We start from the raw sequence: 19,033 nt of genomic DNA, 5'->3' as shown, positions 1-19,033 counted from the left end.
CTGGATTTTCACTTTTCCGATCTGAAATTTGTTTTCAATTTTTTCTCAGCTTTTGCATTTTTCGTTTCTCCAATCAAGTTTTCAGTGTTGAATCTTTCAATTGTTCGATTTTTTTAATTTCACACTTTGGCAATTTTTTTATTTTTCAATTTTTCAGTTTTTAGATCTTCCATTTTTCTTTTTTTGGTTTTCAATTTTTCCATTTTTAACTTCTTTAATTCTTCGATTCTACAATTTTTTCAATTTTTCCATTTTTAAGTTTCTCTGTTTTTAATTTTTCGATTTATCAGTTTTTAGATATCTTAATTTTTCGGTTTTCAGTTGTTCAATATTTGAGTTTCCCGAGTTTTTAATTCTTCATTTCTTTAATCTTGTTTTCAATTTAAAATTTTTCAGTTTTTCAATTTTTTGACTTTGCAGTTCTTAATTGTTTGATTTTTCAGTTTCTCGATTTTTCCTCTTTTCATGTTTTCAATTTTTCGATTTTTACAGATTTTCATTTTTCGTTTTTTTTTTCAATTTTCCTTTTTTTTAGTTTTTCTATTTTTCGTTTTTTTTTAACAAGGTTTCAATATTAAATCTTTCAGTTTTTCTATTTTTTTAAATATTCCAATTCTTCAATTTTTTAATTTACAGTTTTTCAATTTTTAGTTTCCTTTTTAGTTTTTCAGTCTTTGATTGTACAATTTTGTATTTTTTTTATTTTTCAGTTTTTGGACATTTGCGTCTTTCGCTTTTTTCAATTTTTCGATTTTTCGTTCTTTCAATCAAGTTTTCAATCTTGAATCATTCAGTTGTTCGATTGTCTTAATTTCGCAAGTCGATTCGGTTTTTAGAGTTTCCAGTTTTTCACATTTTCAGTTTTCAATTTGAAATTTGTAGATTTTTTGTTTTCAATTTTGCATTTTTCGATTTTTCATTCCTTCAATCTACTTTCCAATTTGAACTTTTTAATTTTTCAATTTTTCGATTTGTAATTTGCAATTTTTTGGATTTTTCATTTTAAAGTGATCGATTTGTCCATTTTCGATTTCAATTTTTTGAATTGTGGTTTTTCGACTTTTCAGTTTATACATATTTTCGTCTTACGATTTTTCAAATTTTTTTATTGAGTTTCTCGATTTACCGATCTTTTGTTTCTTCAATCAAGTTTTCAAGTTTCTAGTTCTTTCATTTTGTCGTTTCGTCAGTTTTTCGTTTAGAAATTTTTCAATTTTTAGTTTCTTTATTTTTTGATTCAAGAATTTTTTGATTTTTCAATTCTTAGATATTTTAGTTGTTTTCACTTTTTTGGCTCTTGAGTTTCTGTTCTTTTAATTTTCCGATTTTTGATTTTTCACTCCTTAGTTTTTCGCTTTTCATTGCTCGGGAAAGAAATGGAAAAAAAAAGATTACTTCAGAAATCGAAAAACTGAAAATTTAAAAACGTCACAATTTGAAAAATTCAAAAATCGAAATATTTAGAAATCGTAAAATAATCGAGGATAAAAATTGAGAAATTGTATCATTGAAACATCGGAAAATTGAAAAATCGAAAAATAACAAAATGGAGAAACCGAAAATTTAAAGAATGGAAAAATTGAAAATTTCCAAAATTGAAATATTGAAAAGTTGAATCATCTGAAGTTGAATAATCGAGAAATCGAAAATCCGAATAATCTCAATAGTATATTTATAAACCACAAGTTCGGGACTATGCTACTTTTTAACATTTAAATATCATTTGCTTTCAATAACTATAAATTGGAAAATGTCCAAAAACTCGGTGACAAAAAATCAAAAATCGAAAATTAAAAAAATAAACATCTATTTTCTCGATATTTTCACAAATCAAATAATTGAGAATTCGGAAAATGCCAAAATTGTAAAATTAAAAAATCGAAAGTTTTTTTCAGTTGTCCAGAGAAATCAAAAATCGAAAGACAGATCAAAAAATTGAAAACTTAAAAAGCGAGAAATTGAAGAATTCGAAAGTTGAAAAATCGAAAAACTGAAGAATCTAGTAGGACGCACTACGATAAGACTGATTTTGGCAAATGATCTACTGTCTTAAGAAAACAAAGGGCGGTTGGGTGGAGCTAGTATTTGCCAAAATAAATTTCATTTTGGCCAATGACCTACTCTTCTAAGAAAATAAAGAATATGTCATCCGCCAAAATCAGTCTTATCTTCGCAAGTATGAGACTGATTTTTGCAAATCATATATCTTCTAAGAAAACAAGGGTGGGTGGGCGGGGCTAGTACTTGTCAAGATAAGACTGATTTTGGCAGATGGCCCACTCTTCTAAGAAAATAAAGGGTGGGTGGGAGGGGCTTGTATATTTATTTATTTATTTGACAAGTACTAGCAAATTTCGACCCATTTTCGACGATTTTCGAAATTTAACTAAATACTTTTTCTTGTAGATTTCGAGGGCAGAAGTGACTTGCAGCCTCATTTCTTCGATAACTTTAACTTTTTTTCCAGAACTAGATAATTAATTCAGTGCATTGAAATATCACAATTTTTAAAAATTTCAAAAAATTACCTTTAGAAAGAAGATCTTGCGTCATTTTTGCAAGTAGGTGCATGTTTTCGAGTTCAGTTCGGATTGCAGAGTTTTTGTTCAGATTAAAGAGATATGGACTTCAACTAGCCTCTGTCCGGATTACTGGATGTTCGGATTATAGAAGTTATATACTCAATGTCGCTTTGGCTAGTTTTCCTAACCAATCAATGCAAATTCGTGTCTTTCATTTGTATTGCCACAAAAGCTCGTGCTTGTGAACTCTCCAGCGACAAGCACCGCAAACAAATGAGACTACACAATACCTGTACGACAATAGCATAAGAAAGCAATGCCCGTAACGTATCCGTATGTAGATGACTTTTCAGTGTACAAGTACGCGTTATGCATAAATCGTTCTCGTTGCACCATTTTCGCAAAGCCCGATCTATAAATTCCCATAATAAAACAGCGATCGCGGAAGAGAAAGTCCGACGGCTAATCTAAGCCAGATCACTTTTGTTGTGGGAAAAATAGGATTGCAGCATCCCGACCTTTCACTATCGTTATTATTTAACCGTAACGCAGCTATTAGTTTCTTAAAATCAAACTGAATGTTCATGCCGTTTAAAAATTGATGACGTCACGCCATAAAAATTTCGAGTCGGGTCCTGTCTGTTTTTGAACACGCTTCTCTATAATGTATGCCTTTAATCTGGCCTAGCTTTAGACCAAATTAGCACCCGCTGAGATTTTCATGAGCTAGTGTGTTTCAGACTGAAAACCGAGCCCTAAGACTGAAAGAGGGGGTAACTATGGCGCAGTACAGCGACGATTCAGCTCCAGGGCCGGCCGTCCCTTTGGCCCTTCAAAGCCTGGAAACCACCGACGGCCGCCTCACCTGGAACTACTTCGACGAGGCGGGCTACGTGGCCAGGGGCGGGCTGCGCCAAGGAGAGGACCCCTACGTCCGCAATAGATTTAATCAAGAGGCCAGCGACAACCTGCCCAGCAATAGGGAAATTCCGGACACCCGGAATGCGATGTAAGTCCATATTCGATAAGAAATCGCGTGTGAAAACGCCATAAATTTCCGTAGGAAAATCAACACAGATAGGGATTAACCGTTAGCGCGTTTTTGTGTGTGTCGGTACTTTCTCAAATTTAAATTGGGAGTCACGCGAAGCACGAGAATTTTTCTATTTTTGAGTTTGATTGAAGAGATGACCACTGGCGACGAATGGTATTTAGGATACGTGTCTAACCTTTCTCCGAAGCGTATGGTACTGTTGCGACAGTAAAAGTTAGCACACGTGACCCTGAACCTGATCTAATTCACTTTCCAATCCGGAAGCTATCACGGAAAAGTGGACACGATTTCTACTTTTTGTTGTTGTTGTGTGCTAATTAGTGTGAGCGTAAGCGCTTTTAAGAAGAATGTAATCGAGCGACCTTTTGGCTGTATGTTTGAGAAAAATCGACATGCTTGTTTGCCACTCTACAAGGAAATTGTTGACTCGACTCAAGTTAATCACTGCTTTACGGACTGAATATGGAAATTTCCGTGTATTAGTCCTAAACCGATTTAATATGGGTACTATTTTCTATACGAGGATGTCATTAAATTTTTATGGCATGGAAACTAATGGGGATTTATTGTTGCTTTATGTTTATATAAATATATACTTCAAGAGCTGTTCCTTCAACTTGGTCATTACTGGTCACCACTGTTACGTTTCACTTCCGGAGAAATTAATTTTCAAAATCGGTCATTTGTAGGCTGAATTGAGATTGTGTGATTAATTTTAACACAACAGTGTTTTAAAAGTGGCTTTTATTTAACTATAGTGGGACAGAACCACTTTATATATTGTTGCAATCGAAACCTGTAAATTCTATTTGTGGATATTGATTTATACAACTTTTAGAAATAAGTACGGAATAGGTAAACTTTCAAACTTTCACATTGATCAGATTTATTGAAGCATGTTTGCATACCTTATGGGATTTTTTCCAACAATAAAAGATCGCATAAGTTCCACCAAATCCCAAGCGAGACGTACACCAAGGTTCAGATAATAATTAAAAACAACCGATTTTTTTACGATAAAAAAAGTTCGTACCGACCAGAAACATAATTTAAGTTAAAAAATACAACCAAGTTTTTTCGGAGACAGAAAAAGTTTGTGTGTAATTCTGCAGGATAATGTAATGAATGACTTTGTTTTTCTCCATGAACGTTACGAAGTTTTTTGCTGTCGATACCCGTAACATCAAATTTAAATGTTGGCTAACTTTACTCCCAGAGTGACAATGGAATTTGTCCAGGCCTGACTGACACACGTGCGAGACCATTTTCGAACTTCTGACGAAGTAAATACAATTTAAAGGAATCGAGTGTGTTATACAACACAATATACGCTGAGTTACTTTCAACGGTTGAGGACTCCTCGACTTATGTTGGCAACAGTGTTTGTTTCTAACTAGGAATAAAATTAACTAGAAAAAATGTCAATATTTTTAACGACGCGTTTTCGAAATTTTAGTTTGGGGACTTTTCAGTTTACTCCTGTTTATTATTCAATTTTTGGATTTTATAATTTCTCAATTTTTCAATTTCTCGGTTTTCAGTTTTTTCTTCGATTTTACGATTTTTAAATATTTCGATTTTTCAATTTTTGACTTTTATAAGCTCTTTATTTGTCGATTTTTCAATTAATTGATATTTCAGGTTTTGATTTTTCAACTTCATTTTTTGATTTTTCGATTTTTTTAAGGTTTCGATATTTCGACTTCATTTTTTGATTCTCAGTTTTTCGATTCTTTAGATTTTCAGTTTTGGGATTTTTCAATATTTGTGTTCTTCGACTTTTCCATTTTTGACTTCTGGATTTTTCGATGTGTCGACTTTTTACGTTTTTGATTTTTAAATTTTTGATTTCTCAATTTTTGGAATTTTAATTTTTCAATATTTAAAATTTTAGATTTTTCGATTTCTCGATTTTTCAATCCAGCTTTTCCATATTTCATTTTTTCAAATGTTTCGATTTTTCGACTTCCCGGTTTTAGATTTTCTGTTTTTCAATTGTTTTTCGATTTTTAAATTTTAGATTTTTCAGTTTTTTGAAATTTTAATTTTTCAGTATTTAAAATTTTAGGTTTTCCGATTTCTCGAATTTTCATTGCAGTTCTTCCATATTTCAGTTTTTCAAGTTTTCGAAATTTTCAAATGTTTTGATTTCTTAATCTATCGATTTTTCGACTTCGCGTTTTTTCAATTGTCGTTTTTTCAAATTTTAGATTTTTCAGTTTTTCAAATTTGACGTTTAAACTGTCAATTTTTCGATTTTTCAATTACCTAATCGATGTTGTGATTTTCCCATTTCTTGACTTTCGAGGGTTTCGATATTCCTGTTCTTCATTTCTATAATTTTTCATCTTTTCATTTTTCGATTTCACTTTTTGGATTTCTCGCTTGCTCAATTTTTCAACTTTTTAGGTTCTCAGTTTTTGGGTATTTCAGTTTTCAGATTTTCCAGGTTTTCCATTTTTCAGATTTTCTTTCATTTTTCAGTTTTTCGATATTTCAGTTTTGGGATTTTTCGTTGTGTCGATTTTTTACTTTTTCGATTTTTCAATTTTTGGATTTTTAAAATTTAGATTTTTTAATTTTTAAAATTTTAGATTTTTCGATTTCTCGATTTTTCATTTTAGTTCTTCGATATTTCAATTTTTTCCTAGTTTTCGAATTTTTCAAATGTTTCGATTTCTTAACATTTTGATTTTTCGACTTCCCAGTTTTAAATTTTCTGTTTTTCAATTGTCGTTTTTTCAATTTTTCGATTTTTAATTTTTAGATTTTTCAGTTTTTTGATATTTTAATTTTTCAATATTTAAAATTTTAGATTTTCCGATTTCTAGATTTTTCATTTCAGTTCTTCGATATTTCAGTTTTTCAAGTTTTCGAATTTTTCAAATGTTTTGATTTCTTAATCTATCGATTTTTCGACTTCTCGGTTTTAGATTTTCTGTTTTTCAATTGTCGTTTTTTCAAATTTTCGATTTTTCAATTTTTCAAATTTGACATTTATGAACTGTCAATTTTTCGGTTTTCAATTAATCCATGTTTTGATTTTCCTATTTCTTGACTTTCGAGGATTTCGATTTACCTGTTCTTCAATTCTTTAATTTTTCGGTTTTTCAGGTTTTTGATTTTTCATTTTTTAATTTTTTTAAGGTTTCGATTTATCGAGTTCACTTTTTGGATTTCTCGCTTGCTTAATTTTTCGACTTTTTAGGTTCTCAGTTTTTGAATAATTCAGTTTACGGATTTTCCAGGTTTTCCATTTTACAGTTTTTCTTTCATTTTTCAGTTTTTCGATATTTCACTTTTGGGATTTTTCAATATTTAAATTCTTCAACTTTTCGATTTTTGACTCCTGGATTTTTCGATGTTTCGATTTTATACTTTTTCGATTTTTCAATTTTTGGATTTTTAAATTTTAGATTTTTTAATTTTTAAAATTTTAGATTTTTCGATTTCTCGATTTTTCATTTTAGTTCTTCGATATTTCAATTTTTTCCAAGTTTTCGAATTTTTCAAATGTTTCGATTTTTTAACCTGATTTTTCGACTTCCCAGTTTTAGATTTTCTGTTTTTCAATTGTCATTTTGTCAAATTTTCGATTTTTTAATTTTTCAAATTTGACCTATAAACTCTCAATTTTTCGAGTTTTCAATTAATCGATGTTTTGATTTTCCCATTTCTTGACCTTCGAGTGTTTCGATTTTCTGTTTTTCAGTTCTTTAATTTTTGATTTTCCACGTTTTTGATTTTTCAATTTTTCGATTGTTTAAAGTTTCTAATTTTCGACTTCACCTTTTTGATTTTTCGATTTTTCAGATTTTAGATATTTCAGTTTTGGAATTTTGCAATATTTGTGTTCTTCGACTTTTCCATTTTTGACTTCTGAATTTTTGGATGTGTCGACTTTTTACTTTAGATTTCTCAATTTTTGGTATTTTAATTTTTCAATATTTAAAATTTCTCGATTTTTCAATTCAGCTCTTTCATATTTCAATTTTTCAAATGTTTCGATTTTTCGACTTCCCGGTTTTAGATTTTCCGTTTTTCAATTGTCGTTTTTTCAATTTTTCGATTTTTAAAGTTTAGATTTTTCAGTTTTTTGATATTTTAATTTTTAAATATTTAAAATTTTAGATTTTCCGATTTCTCGAATTTTCATTTCAGTTCTTCGATATTTCAGTTTTTCAAGTTTTCGAATTTTTCAATGTTTTGATTTCTTAATCTATCGATTTTTCGACTTCGCGGTAAATTTTCTGTTTTTCAATTGTCGTTTTTTCAAATTTTCGATTTTTCAATTTTTCAAATTTGACATTTAAACTGTCAATTTTTCGATTTTTCAATTAATCGATGTTTTGATTTTCCCATTTCTTGACTTTCGAGAGTTTCGATTTTTCGAATTCATTTTTTGGATTTTTCGACTGCTCAATTTTTGGACTTTTTAGGTTCTCAGTTTTTGGATATTTCAGTTTTCGGATGTTTCAGTTTCTCCTTCATTTTTCAGTTTTTCAATATTTCGATTCTTTGACTTTTCGATTTTTGACTCCTGGATTTTTCGATGTGTCGATTTTTTGCTTTTTCGATTTTTCAATTTTTGGGTTTCTAAATTTTAGATTTTTTAATTTTTAAAATTTTAGATTTTTCGATTTCTCGATTTTTCGTTTTAGTTCTTCGATATTTCAATTTTTTCCAAGTTTTAGAATTTTTCAAATGTTTCCATTTCTTAGCTTTTTGATTTTTCGACTCCCAGTTTTAGATTTTCTGTTTTTCAATTGTCATTATGTCAAATTTTAGATTTTTTAATTTTTCAAATTTGACTTTTATAAACTCTCAATTTTCCCATTTCTTGACCTTCGAGTGTTTCGATTTTCCTGTTCTTCAATTCTTAAATTTTTTGATTTTTCAATTTTTCGATCTTTTAAGGTTTCTGTTTTTCGACTTCACTTTTTTGATTTTTCGATTTCTCAGTTTTAGGATTTTTCAAAATTTCAATTCTTCGGCTTTTCTATTTTTGACTTCTGGATTTTTCGATGTGTCTACCTTTTTACTTTTCCATTTTTTCTATTTTTTATTCAAAAAGCTGAAAAATCGAAAACTGAAAAACCGAAAAATTAAAAATCTAAAATCGAAAAAATCTAAAGAAACAAAAAATCGAAAAAAGTGGAAAATCGCAAAGTCGAAAAATCGAGAAATTTAAAAATCGAAAGAAAACCCAATGAATTGAAAAACTAGACTGAAGAAAACACAAATCGAATCGAAAAATTGGAACATTGTAAAATGAAAACCTTGAAAACTCTGAAAACTGGAAATCAAAATCTTGAAAAATTGATGAAACGAAAAATTAAAGAATCAAAAAATTAAAAATTGAGAAACCTAAAAATCGAAAAAGTGCGAAATAAAAAAACCAAAATGTATTGTTAAGTCAAAATGTTGAAAATTATAGAAGTCGGAAAATCAGATAACTGGAAATCCAACAATTGCAAGCTTGAAAAATTACAATTTTGATGATTCCATAATTTTTCGATTGTACAATTTTTGGGTTTTCCAATTTTTCGAATCCATTTATTATTTCTTCTGTCAAATTTTTCGATTCTTGAGTTTTCTTTGGATTTTTAAATTTCGCGATTTTTGGTTTTTAAATACTTCAATTTTTCGTTTCTTCGATTTTTCGATTTTCCATTTTTTAGTTTTTCAGATTGTATTTTTAGTTTTCCGATTTTTCAATTTTTGTATTTTTAAATTTTAGGTTTTTCAATCTTTTGATCTTTTAATTTTTCAATATTTCTTAATCTTCCATTTTTTCTATTTTTTATTCAAAAAGCTGAAAAATCGAAAACTGAAAAACCGAAAAATTAAAAATCTAAAATCGAAAAAATCTAAAGAAAAAAAAAATCGAAAAAAGTGGAAAATCGCAAAGTCGAAAAATCGAGAAATTTAAAAATCGAAAGAAAACCCAATGAATTGAAAAACTAGACTGAAGAAAACACAAATCGAATCGAAAAATTGGAACATTGTAAAATGAAAACCTTGAAAACTCTGAAAACTGGAAATCAAAATCTTGAAAAATTGATGAAACGAAAAATTAAAGAATCAAAAAATTAAAAATTGAGAAACCTAAAAATCGAAAAAGTGCGAAATAAAAAAAACAAAATTTATTGTTAAGTCAAAATGTTGAAAATTATACAAGTCGGAAAATCAGATAACTGGAAATCCTACAATTGCAAGCTTAAAAAATTACAATTTTGATGATTCCATAATTTTTCGATTGTACAATTTTTGGGTTTTCCAATTTTTCGAATCCATTTATCATTTCTTCTGTCAAATTTTTCGATTCTTGAGTTTTCTTTGGATTTTTAAATTTCGCGATTTTTGGTTTTTAAATACTTCAATTTTTCGTTTCTTCGATTTTTCGATTTTCCATTTTTTAGTTTTTCAGATTGTATTTTTAGTTTTCCGATTTTTCAATTTTTGTATTTTTAAATTTTAGGTTTTTCAATCTTTTGATCTTTTAATTTTTCAATATTTCTTAATCTTCCATTTTTTCTATTTTTTATTCAAAAAGCTGAAAAATCGAAAACTGAAAAACCGAAAAATTAAAAATCTAAAATCTAAAAAATCTAAAGAAACGAAAAATCGAAAAAAGTGGAAAATCGCAAAGTCGAAAAATCGAGAAATTTAAAAGTCGAAAGAAAACCCAATGAATTGAAAAACTAGACTGAAGAAAACACAAATCGAATCGAAAAATTGGAACATTGTAAAATGAAAACCTTGAAAACTCTGAAAACTGGAAATCAAAATCTTGAAAAATTGATGAAACGAAAAATTAAAGAATCAAAAAATTAAAAATTGAGAAACCTAAAAATCGAAAAAGTGCGAAATAAAAAAACAAAATGTATTGTTAAGTCAAAATGTTGAAAATTATACAAGTCGGAAAATCAGATAACTGGAAATCCAACAATTGCAAGCTTGAAAAATTACAATTTTGATGATTCCATAATTTTTCGATTGTACAATTTTTGGGTTTTCCAATTTTTCGAATCCATTTGTTATTTCTTCTGGCCAATTTTTCGATTCTTTGGATTTTTCGATTTTCCATTTTTTGTTTTTTCAGATTTTTTAGTTTTTAGATTTTTAGTTTTTCGATTTTTCAACTTTTTCATTAAAAAAATTGAAAAATTGTAAAATGAAAACCTTGCAAAAACTGAAAATTGGAAATCAACCTTGAAAAATTGAAGAAACGAAATTTCAAACATCGAAACATTAAATTGAGAAACTTAAAAATCGAAAAAGTGCGAAATCAAAGTGCTGAAAATTATAGAAATCGGAAAATCGGATATCTGGAAATCCAACAATTGCTAACTTGAAAAATTACGGTTTTGACGGTTCCATAATTTTTCAACTGTTTTTGATCTTCCAATTTTTCGTTCGATTTGTTTTTTTCTGTCCATTTTTCGATTCTTGAGTTTTCTTTGGATTTTTAAATTTCCAGATTTTTAGTTTTTCATTGCAGGTTTGTTGGTTTTCAATTTTTCGTTTCTTCGAATTTGCGATTTTCTATTTTTCGATTTCACTTATTTGATTTTTCGATTTTCCAATTTTTCAACTTTTAACTTTTTGTTTGCCGATTTCTCTATTTTTCGATTTTTCGGCTTCATCACTTTTCGATTTCTCGTTCTTTTGATCTTTCAGTCTCTCAAGTTTTCAATTTTTCGAATTTTTAAGTTTTTTGATTTCTCGATTTATCGAGATTTGGATTTTTCGATATTTTGATTTTTCGATATCTCGATTTTTCGTTATTCGGTTTTTAAATTTTAGATTTTTGAATTTTACATTTTTTCGATATTCTGATGTTTCATTTTTCGATTTTCAGTTCTTCGATATTTCGATTTTTCAATGTTTCGGTTTTACGATTTTTTAAGGTTTTCAATATTTTTAGCTTAAGACGTTTTGCTAGTGTAAAACACAAATAAAGAATTAATTCTTAGTTAAACGAAGAAATTATAGTCTAAATCAACCAAATCGCTTCTGAACGCTTAGAGTCGACATTGGCTTGAGCGCGCTCTGGTCTGTAGATCAAACAAGTTCTCAGGCGACGAGTTGTAGTCAAACAAGTTTTTTTATTGGCATATTATATTAATCTATGCTTTCAGCGTGGGTCGGGATAAATGTTTCGCCTTTATGTACTACGTCGTAAGGGTCACCAAATTAGTACCATCAGTGTCGAATTTGTCAGTTGCTTAGCATCCTCTGAGTTTTAAATTATGTGAACAAAAATTTATTTCAAGTAAAATTAATTAAAACAATTGTGTGCACACCACAGTAAAATGACAAACTTCCACCCTCTTCAATGCAAATCCGAGTACTTCTGTTTGATTATGTCCGAAATTTTTTCCGCCGCCATAATCGTATCCGCCCTTCCTGACACACACTTGGAAAAAATCCCAGCATCCACCACCCTCAAACCCATCATTCCATGCACTTGCGCATTTTTATCAACGACTGACGTCTTAGGGTCCGCACCCATGGCAGTAGTACCAGTAAACTCATACGCACTCGTGGCCAGTGCACGAATAACACACTCATTACGTTCATCACTACCTTTTTCATAATTAGTACACAATCCAGTTGTCTGTAAACTAGCCCCTATTTCACGAAAGGCTTTCGTCTTCACTAGTTGTTCGTCCACGAATTTGACAGCTTTTAAAAAAACTTCTACGTCTCTGGGATCGCTGAAATAATTCAGGTCGATTTTCGGGTGATCGATGGGGTTGGAAGATTTGAGTTTGACGCTTCCGCTAGATCTGGAACATAGATTGATCACATCTAGGGCAAAATCCGTTTCTGTGTTGATGCTTTTTAGGAATGTTTGTGTGACGGTTTGGTTGTAGTTGAATACGCGTGGTAAGAGTGCGGCTTGGGTGCGTGGCGGTGGTACCATTAGGATTTGGAAGGTGGGTGCGTCTTCAGGAGTACCGTCTGCGTGGATGAACTCTAGCAGGTCGGTGTAGAGGGGTTTGACGAGAGGACCGTACCCGCGTAGGTACTGCTTAATAGCGGTGTCCAGATCGCCTTGGTTGTGTAACGAGGAGTTAGTACGCACTATGATTGGTAAAAACGTCTTATCTTTGAGAGTTTTGCCTACTGGTAGGTCTTGCAGTACCTTGATTTTGTGCTCTTTCAAGTGATCGCGAGGACCAATACCCGACAGCATTAGAAGTTGAGCACTGTTGATTGTCCCTGCGGAAACTATGACTTCTTTAGTCGCAATAATTTTATATTTTTTGTCGTTTTTTACAAACACGACGCCTTGAGCTGTTTTATTGCTTTCGTTGATGATGATTTTGGTGGCGAAGGCGTGGGTGAGTACTTCGACATTGTCTCTGGAACGTGCGTAGTCCAGAAAAGCGGTATTGGTACTTTGTTTTTGCCCGTGTTTGATATTGAGTTGAGGCTTACCAACACCCACACTTCGTATTCCGTTGTAGTCTATATTGGGTACGTGAAGTTCCTCGTTGGCTTTAAGAACGAGAGGTTGAAGTGGCGAATCTGGTTTACCGTACTCAACATTCAAAACACCCCCTTTTTTGTGGTACAAATAGTCGCCACGAATTTGCTCGTTTTCTGACTTTTTGTAGTAATATAGATCGTCGAAGTACGTCCACCCTTTGACTGCCCATTCGTTGTAGCGTACGCGGCTTGACCTGCGGTAAATCCCGAAATCGATAGCGCTACTTCCACCTAGAACCTTCCCCGACGGAACCATACACTCCTGGTTGTTCATTCCTTAAAAATACATACAATTTTCAACCCAACCGGTTTTATATTTACCTAAACAGCAGTTTTTCTGCGGCGTGGAGTAGTACCCCCAGTTCATATCACTAAACTGCAAGTTAAAAGCCATATTTGGAATTTTGGAAAAGTCACTCTCTTCACCCCCGGCTTCGATTACAGCAATGCGCAGTTTCGGATTCTCGGAAAGCCGGGTTGCGACGACAGCGCCGGCAGTACCAGCACCGATAATCACAACGTCGAATTTTTTGGGATAGTCTGAAACAAATCGTCGTTTATGGTTTTAAAATGACTCCTTTTACCATGTAGTTTTACCATGTAGTTTGTCGGAGGCGGCTCCTTTTTCAAACTCAACGCTTCTCTGACTAAGGTTGTAAGATAGAGCTCGCACTGATCCAACTTGAATTAGCTGTTTGTAGTACTGGATTGTGATATTTTCGTCACAGTGTGCGAAATGAACAAGAAAAAAGACGGTCAAGTGTAGACAAAACATTTTGGTTTTTTGTGTCTGTAGCTACGGCTTACAAACTATGATTGAGTGCGAAATATTGCTTTACTCTGTTTTAAGGTACTTGCGTTTGTATTATCCTTGAAGCTTGCTTATCGGTGGTACTTAAATTCTGAAGGCAACAACAAAGTTATGCATGTGATTGTAATGACATTGTTCTGATAAATAGAGGAAATGCAAATTTTTATTTTTTCAACTTGGTTACAAATTCTGCTGACTTTGTGGCTCTAGATTGTTGATCTATGATGATTTTTCTGTACTTTGGCTGACCCAAATCAATCATGAGATGACTTGCGACGAAATTCCGGGGGGTGGCGGCGAGATTCTTCCTTTGCGAGGGAGGGAGTGCCGGGGTTGCTCTCAAGCCGGAGACACGGATCTCAGGTGGTGAGCGCCCGCAAAATACGAAAATAAAATAAAACGGCAAGGAATATTGCATTCTGGCCACGATTAGGCCAATGGTTGGAGTACCGTCAGTACTGTCTCCGTGGAGGAAACCAAGGGCCTGCTAGGTCCTCTAGAATCTGCATATTATACAGACTTGCTACATTTCATAGATTTTCTGGATTTTCTAGGCCCTCTATAGTTTCTAGATACTATACTCTGTAGATATTTCTGGCTCTTTAAAGTTTCATCTGTTTTCTAGGCTTTCTAGATATCCTAGATTGTCTATAATCACAAAGCTCTCTAGACTCTGCAGAGTCTCTGGATTCTATACCTTTTAGGGTTTCTAGACACTGAATTAAGGTGCCTAAATTCTATGGACTTTCTAAAGTTTCAAGATTCTCCAGATTCTCTTCCCTCTGAATTCTCTCTAGATTTTCTAGTCCATAAATTGCTTAGATTGTCTAGGTTCTCCAGAGTTTTCATCTGCAGATTCTCCAAGATCTATAAATTCTTGACTTGCAAGATTTTATAGATTTTTCTGAACTCTAGCTAGTACAAACTGCATAAAATATTTTGATTCTAGAGGATTCAAGCATCTAGATTCTGTAGACTCATTGTAGTTTTTAGAGCTATACCAAATGTCTAGTCTCTAGATTTTCTAAGGTTTCTAGATTCTGTATGTTCTGAAGGATCTCTATATCCTCTCTGGATTCTCCAACCTCTAAATTGCTTATATTGTCTAGATTCTCTAGAGTCCCCATATTCTTCACGACCTCTAGACTCTAAACTTTCTAGACTTTCGAGACTCTCTAGCTACTCTAAGCTGTCGGGAAATCCAGAAGTCGAAAAATTAAAAGTTTAAAAAATCGAAAAATTGAAAAATCAAAAATCTGAGGAATTGAAGAAATGAAAAATCGAAACTTTGGGAAGAAATGGGAAAATAAAAAATCGAAAAACCGAAAATTTGAAGAAAGGAAAAATTGAAAATGTCCAAAATTGAAAGACTGAAAAATTGAAACATCCAAAGTTGAATTGAAAAATGGAAAAATTCAAGTATTGAAGAAGTGAAAAATTGAAACTTTGGCAAGTCGAGAAATGGGAAAATAAAACAGATTTTTTGGGAAAGTACAGTTATTTTTATGTTTTAGCAGCATTGTGTTTTATTTTCTATTAATTTTTGCATGTTTTTAGTCACAATTTTGGTAGTTATTTTTTGCTTTAACTTTTAGCAATAATAAATAATTCAAACACGAAAAAAAAAATAAAAAATGGAAAATCTAAAATTTAAAAATCGAGAAATTGAAAAATCGGATCATTGAAAAATCGAAACATCGGGAAATTGGAAAATCAAAAAGTTAAAAAAAGATGGAAAATCGAAAATTTAAAAAATCCGAAAAATTAAAATATTGAAATATAGAGGAACTGAAAACTCGAGAAATCAAAAATCTAGAATTTAAAAAAAACAAAAATTAAAATATCGGAAAGTTGAAAAATTGAGAAATCGAAATATAAAACAGCCGAAAATTGAAAAATCCAAAGTTAAAAAACGAAAAACTGAAAATCGGTAAATCCAGAAGTCAAAAAATTAAAAGTTTAAAAAATCGAAAAATTTAAAAATCAAAAATCTGAGGAATTGAAGAAGTGAAATTCGAAAGTTTGGGAAGAAATGGGAAAATAAAAAAAAGGATTACTTCAGAAATCGGAAAACTGACAATTTAAAAACGTCAAAATTTGAAAGATTCAAAAATTCAAAAATCGATATATTTAGAAATCGTAAAATAATCGAGGAAAAAATTGAGAAATTGTATCATTGAAACATCGGAAAATTGAAAAATCGAAAAATAAAAAATCAAGAAACCGAAAATTTGAAGAAGGGAAAAATTGAAAATGTCCAAAATTGAAATACTGAAAAATTGAAACATCTAAAGTTGAATTGAAAAGTCAAAAACCTGAAAAATGGAAAAACTCAAGTATTGAAGAAGTGAAAAATTGAAACTTTAGCAAGTCGAGAAATGGGAAAATAAAACAGATTGTTTGGGAAAGTACAGTTATTTTTATGTTTTAGCAGCATTGTGTTTTATTTTCTATTAATTTTTGCATATTTTTAGTCACAATTTTGGTAGTTATTTTTTGCTTTAACTTTTAGCAATAATAAATAATCCAAACACGAAAAAAACAAAAAAATAAAAAATGGAAAATCTAAAATTTAAAAATCGAGAAATTGAAAAATCAGATCATTGAAAAATCGAAACATCGAGAAATTGGAAAATCAAAAAGTTAAAAAAAAGATGGAAAATCGAAAATTTAAAAAATCCGAAAAATTGAAATATTGAAATATAGAGGAACTGAAAACTCGAGAAATCAAAAATCTAGAATTAAAAAAATGAAAAATTCAAATATCGAAAAGTTGAAAAATGGAGAAATCGAAATATAAAACAGCCGAAAAATTGAAAAATCCAAAGTTTAAAAAACGAAAAACTGAAACTTGGGAAATCCAGAAGTCGAAAAATTAAAAGTTTAAAAAATCGAAAAATTGAAAAATCAAAAATCTGAGGAATTGAAGAAGTGAAAAATCGAAACTTTGGGAAGAAATGGGAAAATAAAAAAAAAGGATTACTTCAAAAATCGGAAAACTGAAAATTTAAAAACGTCAAAATTTGAAAAATTCAAAAATTGAAAATCGAAATACGTATTTAGAAATCGTAAAATTGAAGAGGATAAAAATTGAGAAATTGTATCATTGAAACATCGGAAAATTGAAAAATCGAAAAATAAAAAATCGAGAAACCGAAAATTTGAAGAATGAAAAAATTGAAAATGTCCAAAATTGAAACATCCAAAGTCGAATAGAAAAATCAAAAACCTGAAAATGGAAAAATTCAAGTATTGAAGAAGTGAAAAATTGAAACTTTGGGAAGTCGAGAAATGGGAAAATAAAACAGATTTTTTGGGAAAGTACACTTATTTTTATGTTTTAGCAGCATTGTGTTTTATTTTATATTAATTTTTGCATATTTTTAGTCACAATTTTGGTAGTCATTTTTTGCTTTAACTTTTAGCAATAATAAATAATCCAAACACGAAAAAAACAAAAAAATAAAAAAAGGAAAATCTAAAATTTAAAAATCGAGAAATTGAAAAATCGGATCATTGAAAAATCGAAACATCGAGACATTGGAAAATCAAAAAGTTAGAAAAAGGTGGAAAATCGAAAATTTTAAAAATCCGAAAAATTTAAATATTGAAATATAGAGGAACTGAAAACTCGAGAAATCAAAAATCTAGAATTTAAAAAAAAATGAAAAATTAAAATATCGAAAAATTGAAAAATTGAGAAATCGAAATATAAAACAGCCGAAAAATTGAAAAATCCAAAGTTTAAAAAACGAAAAACTGAAAATCGGGAAATCCAGAAGTCGAAAAATTAAAAGTTTAAAAAATCGAAAAATTGAAAAATCAAAAATCTGAGGAATTGAAGAAGTGAAAAATCGAAACTTTGGGAAGAAATGGGAAAATAAAAAAAAAGATTACTTCTGAAATCGGAAAACTGAAAATTTAAAAACGTCAAAATTTGAAAAATTCAAAAATTAAAAAATCGAAATACGTATTTAGAAATCGTAAAATTAAAGAGGATAAAAACTAAGAAATTGTATCATTGAAACATCGGAAAATTAAAAATCGAAAAATAAAAAATCGAGAAACCGAAAATTTGAAGAATGGAAAAATTGAAAATGTCCAAAATTGAAAAACTGAATAATTGAAACATCTAAAGTTGAATTGAAAAATCAAAAACCTGAAAAATGGAAATATTCAGGTATTAAAGAAGTGAAAAAGTGAAACTTTGGGAAGTCGAGAAATGGGAAAATAAAACAGATTTTTTGGGAAAGTACAGTTATTTTTATGTTTTAGCAGCGTTGTGTTTCATTTTCTATTAATTTTTGCATATTTTTGGTCACAATTTTGGTAGTTATTTTTTGCTTTAACTTTTAGCAATAATAAATAATCCAAACACAAAAAAAACAAAAAAATAAAAAATGGAAAATCTAAAATTTAAAAATCGAGAAATTGAAAAATCGGATCATTGAAAAATCGAAACATCCAGAAATTGGAAAATCAAAAATTAAAAAAAGATGGAAAATCGAAAATTTTAAAAATCCGAAAAATTTAAATATTGAAAAATAGAGGAACTGAAAGCTCGAGAAATCAAAAATCTAGAATTTAAAAAAAATTAAAAATTAAAATATCGAAAAGTTGAAAAATTGAGAAATCGAAATATAAAACAGTCGAAAATTTGAAAAATCCAAAGTTTAAAAACCGAAAAACTGAAAATCGGGAAATCCAGAAGTCGAAAAATTAAAAGTTTAAAAAATCGAAAAACTGAAAAATCAAAAATCTGAGGAATTGAAGAAGAGAAAAATCGAAACTTTGGGAAGAAATGGGAAAATAAAAAAAAAGATTACTCCAGAAATCTAAAAACTGAAAATTTAAAAACGTCAATATTGAAATATAGAGGAACTGAAAACTCGAGAAATCAAAAATCTAGAATTTAAAAAAAATGAAAATTTAAAATATCGAAAAGTTGAAAAATTGAGAAATCGAAATATAAAACAGTCGAAAAATTGACAAATCCAAAGTTTAAAAAACGAAAAACTGGAAATCGGGAAATCCAGAAGTCGAAAAATTAAAAGTTTAAAAAATCGAAAAATTGAAAAATCTTAAATCTGAGGAATTGAAGAAGAGAAAAATCGAAACTTTGGGAAGAAATGGGAAAATAAGAAA

At 30.0% G+C, this 19,033-nt stretch overlaps 2 protein-coding genes across 3 annotated transcripts in view; one reads left to right on the top strand and one right to left on the bottom strand.

The window, feature by feature from the left end:
- Positions 1 to 19,033, top strand: part of LOC135141003 (polypeptide N-acetylgalactosaminyltransferase 2) — a 110,259-nt gene that overhangs the window by 69,485 nt on the left and 21,741 nt on the right. The window contains exons 1-2 of one of the 2 annotated variants that reach the window (XM_064071784.1): positions 3,131 to 3,188; positions 3,263 to 3,531. In XM_064071784.1, the coding sequence (XP_063927854.1) occupies positions 3,302 to 3,531 (230 nt within the window). In that variant the 5' untranslated portion in view covers positions 3,131 to 3,188; positions 3,263 to 3,301. Of the gene's footprint in view, positions 1 to 3,130; positions 3,189 to 3,262; positions 3,532 to 19,033 lie in introns of those variants that run through there. The other variant, XM_064071782.1, reaches the window with a different exon arrangement.
- LOC135140923 (alcohol dehydrogenase [acceptor]-like) lies at positions 11,720 to 13,882 on the bottom strand. The gene is made up of 3 exons (XM_064071665.1): positions 13,675 to 13,882; positions 13,399 to 13,617; positions 11,720 to 13,353 (listed from the first exon to the last, which is right to left on the bottom strand). The coding sequence occupies exons 1-3, from the start codon at positions 13,850 to 13,852 to the stop codon at positions 11,915 to 11,917; spliced, it is 1,836 nt and encodes a 611-aa protein (XP_063927735.1). The 5' UTR covers positions 13,853 to 13,882; the 3' UTR covers positions 11,720 to 11,914.

The sequence above is a fragment of the Zophobas morio genome, unplaced genomic scaffold, assembly GCF_036711695.1.
Source record: "Zophobas morio isolate AGI-343-1 ecotype UQ-CSIRO unplaced genomic scaffold, CSIRO_AGI_Zmor_V1 ptg000041l, whole genome shotgun sequence".
Classification (NCBI taxonomy): Eukaryota; Metazoa; Arthropoda; class Insecta; order Coleoptera; family Tenebrionidae; genus Zophobas; species Zophobas morio.
This window is presented reverse-complemented; position numbering and strand designations above follow the sequence as displayed.

Excerpts from the sequence above, each read along its gene's own strand:
- LOC135140923 (XM_064071665.1), bottom strand. The coding sequence starts at position 13,852 with ATGTTTTGTCTACACTTGACCGTCTTTTTTCTTGTTCATTTCGCACAC. Across the intron at positions 13,618-13,674 it reads CGCCTCCGACAAACTACATG|ACTATCCCAAAAAATTCGAC; the intron begins GTAAAACTACAT and ends GATTTGTTTCAG. Across the intron at positions 13,354-13,398 it reads GCAGAAAAACTGCTGTTTAG|GAATGAACAACCAGGAGTGT; the intron begins GTAAATATAAAA and ends TGTATTTTTAAG.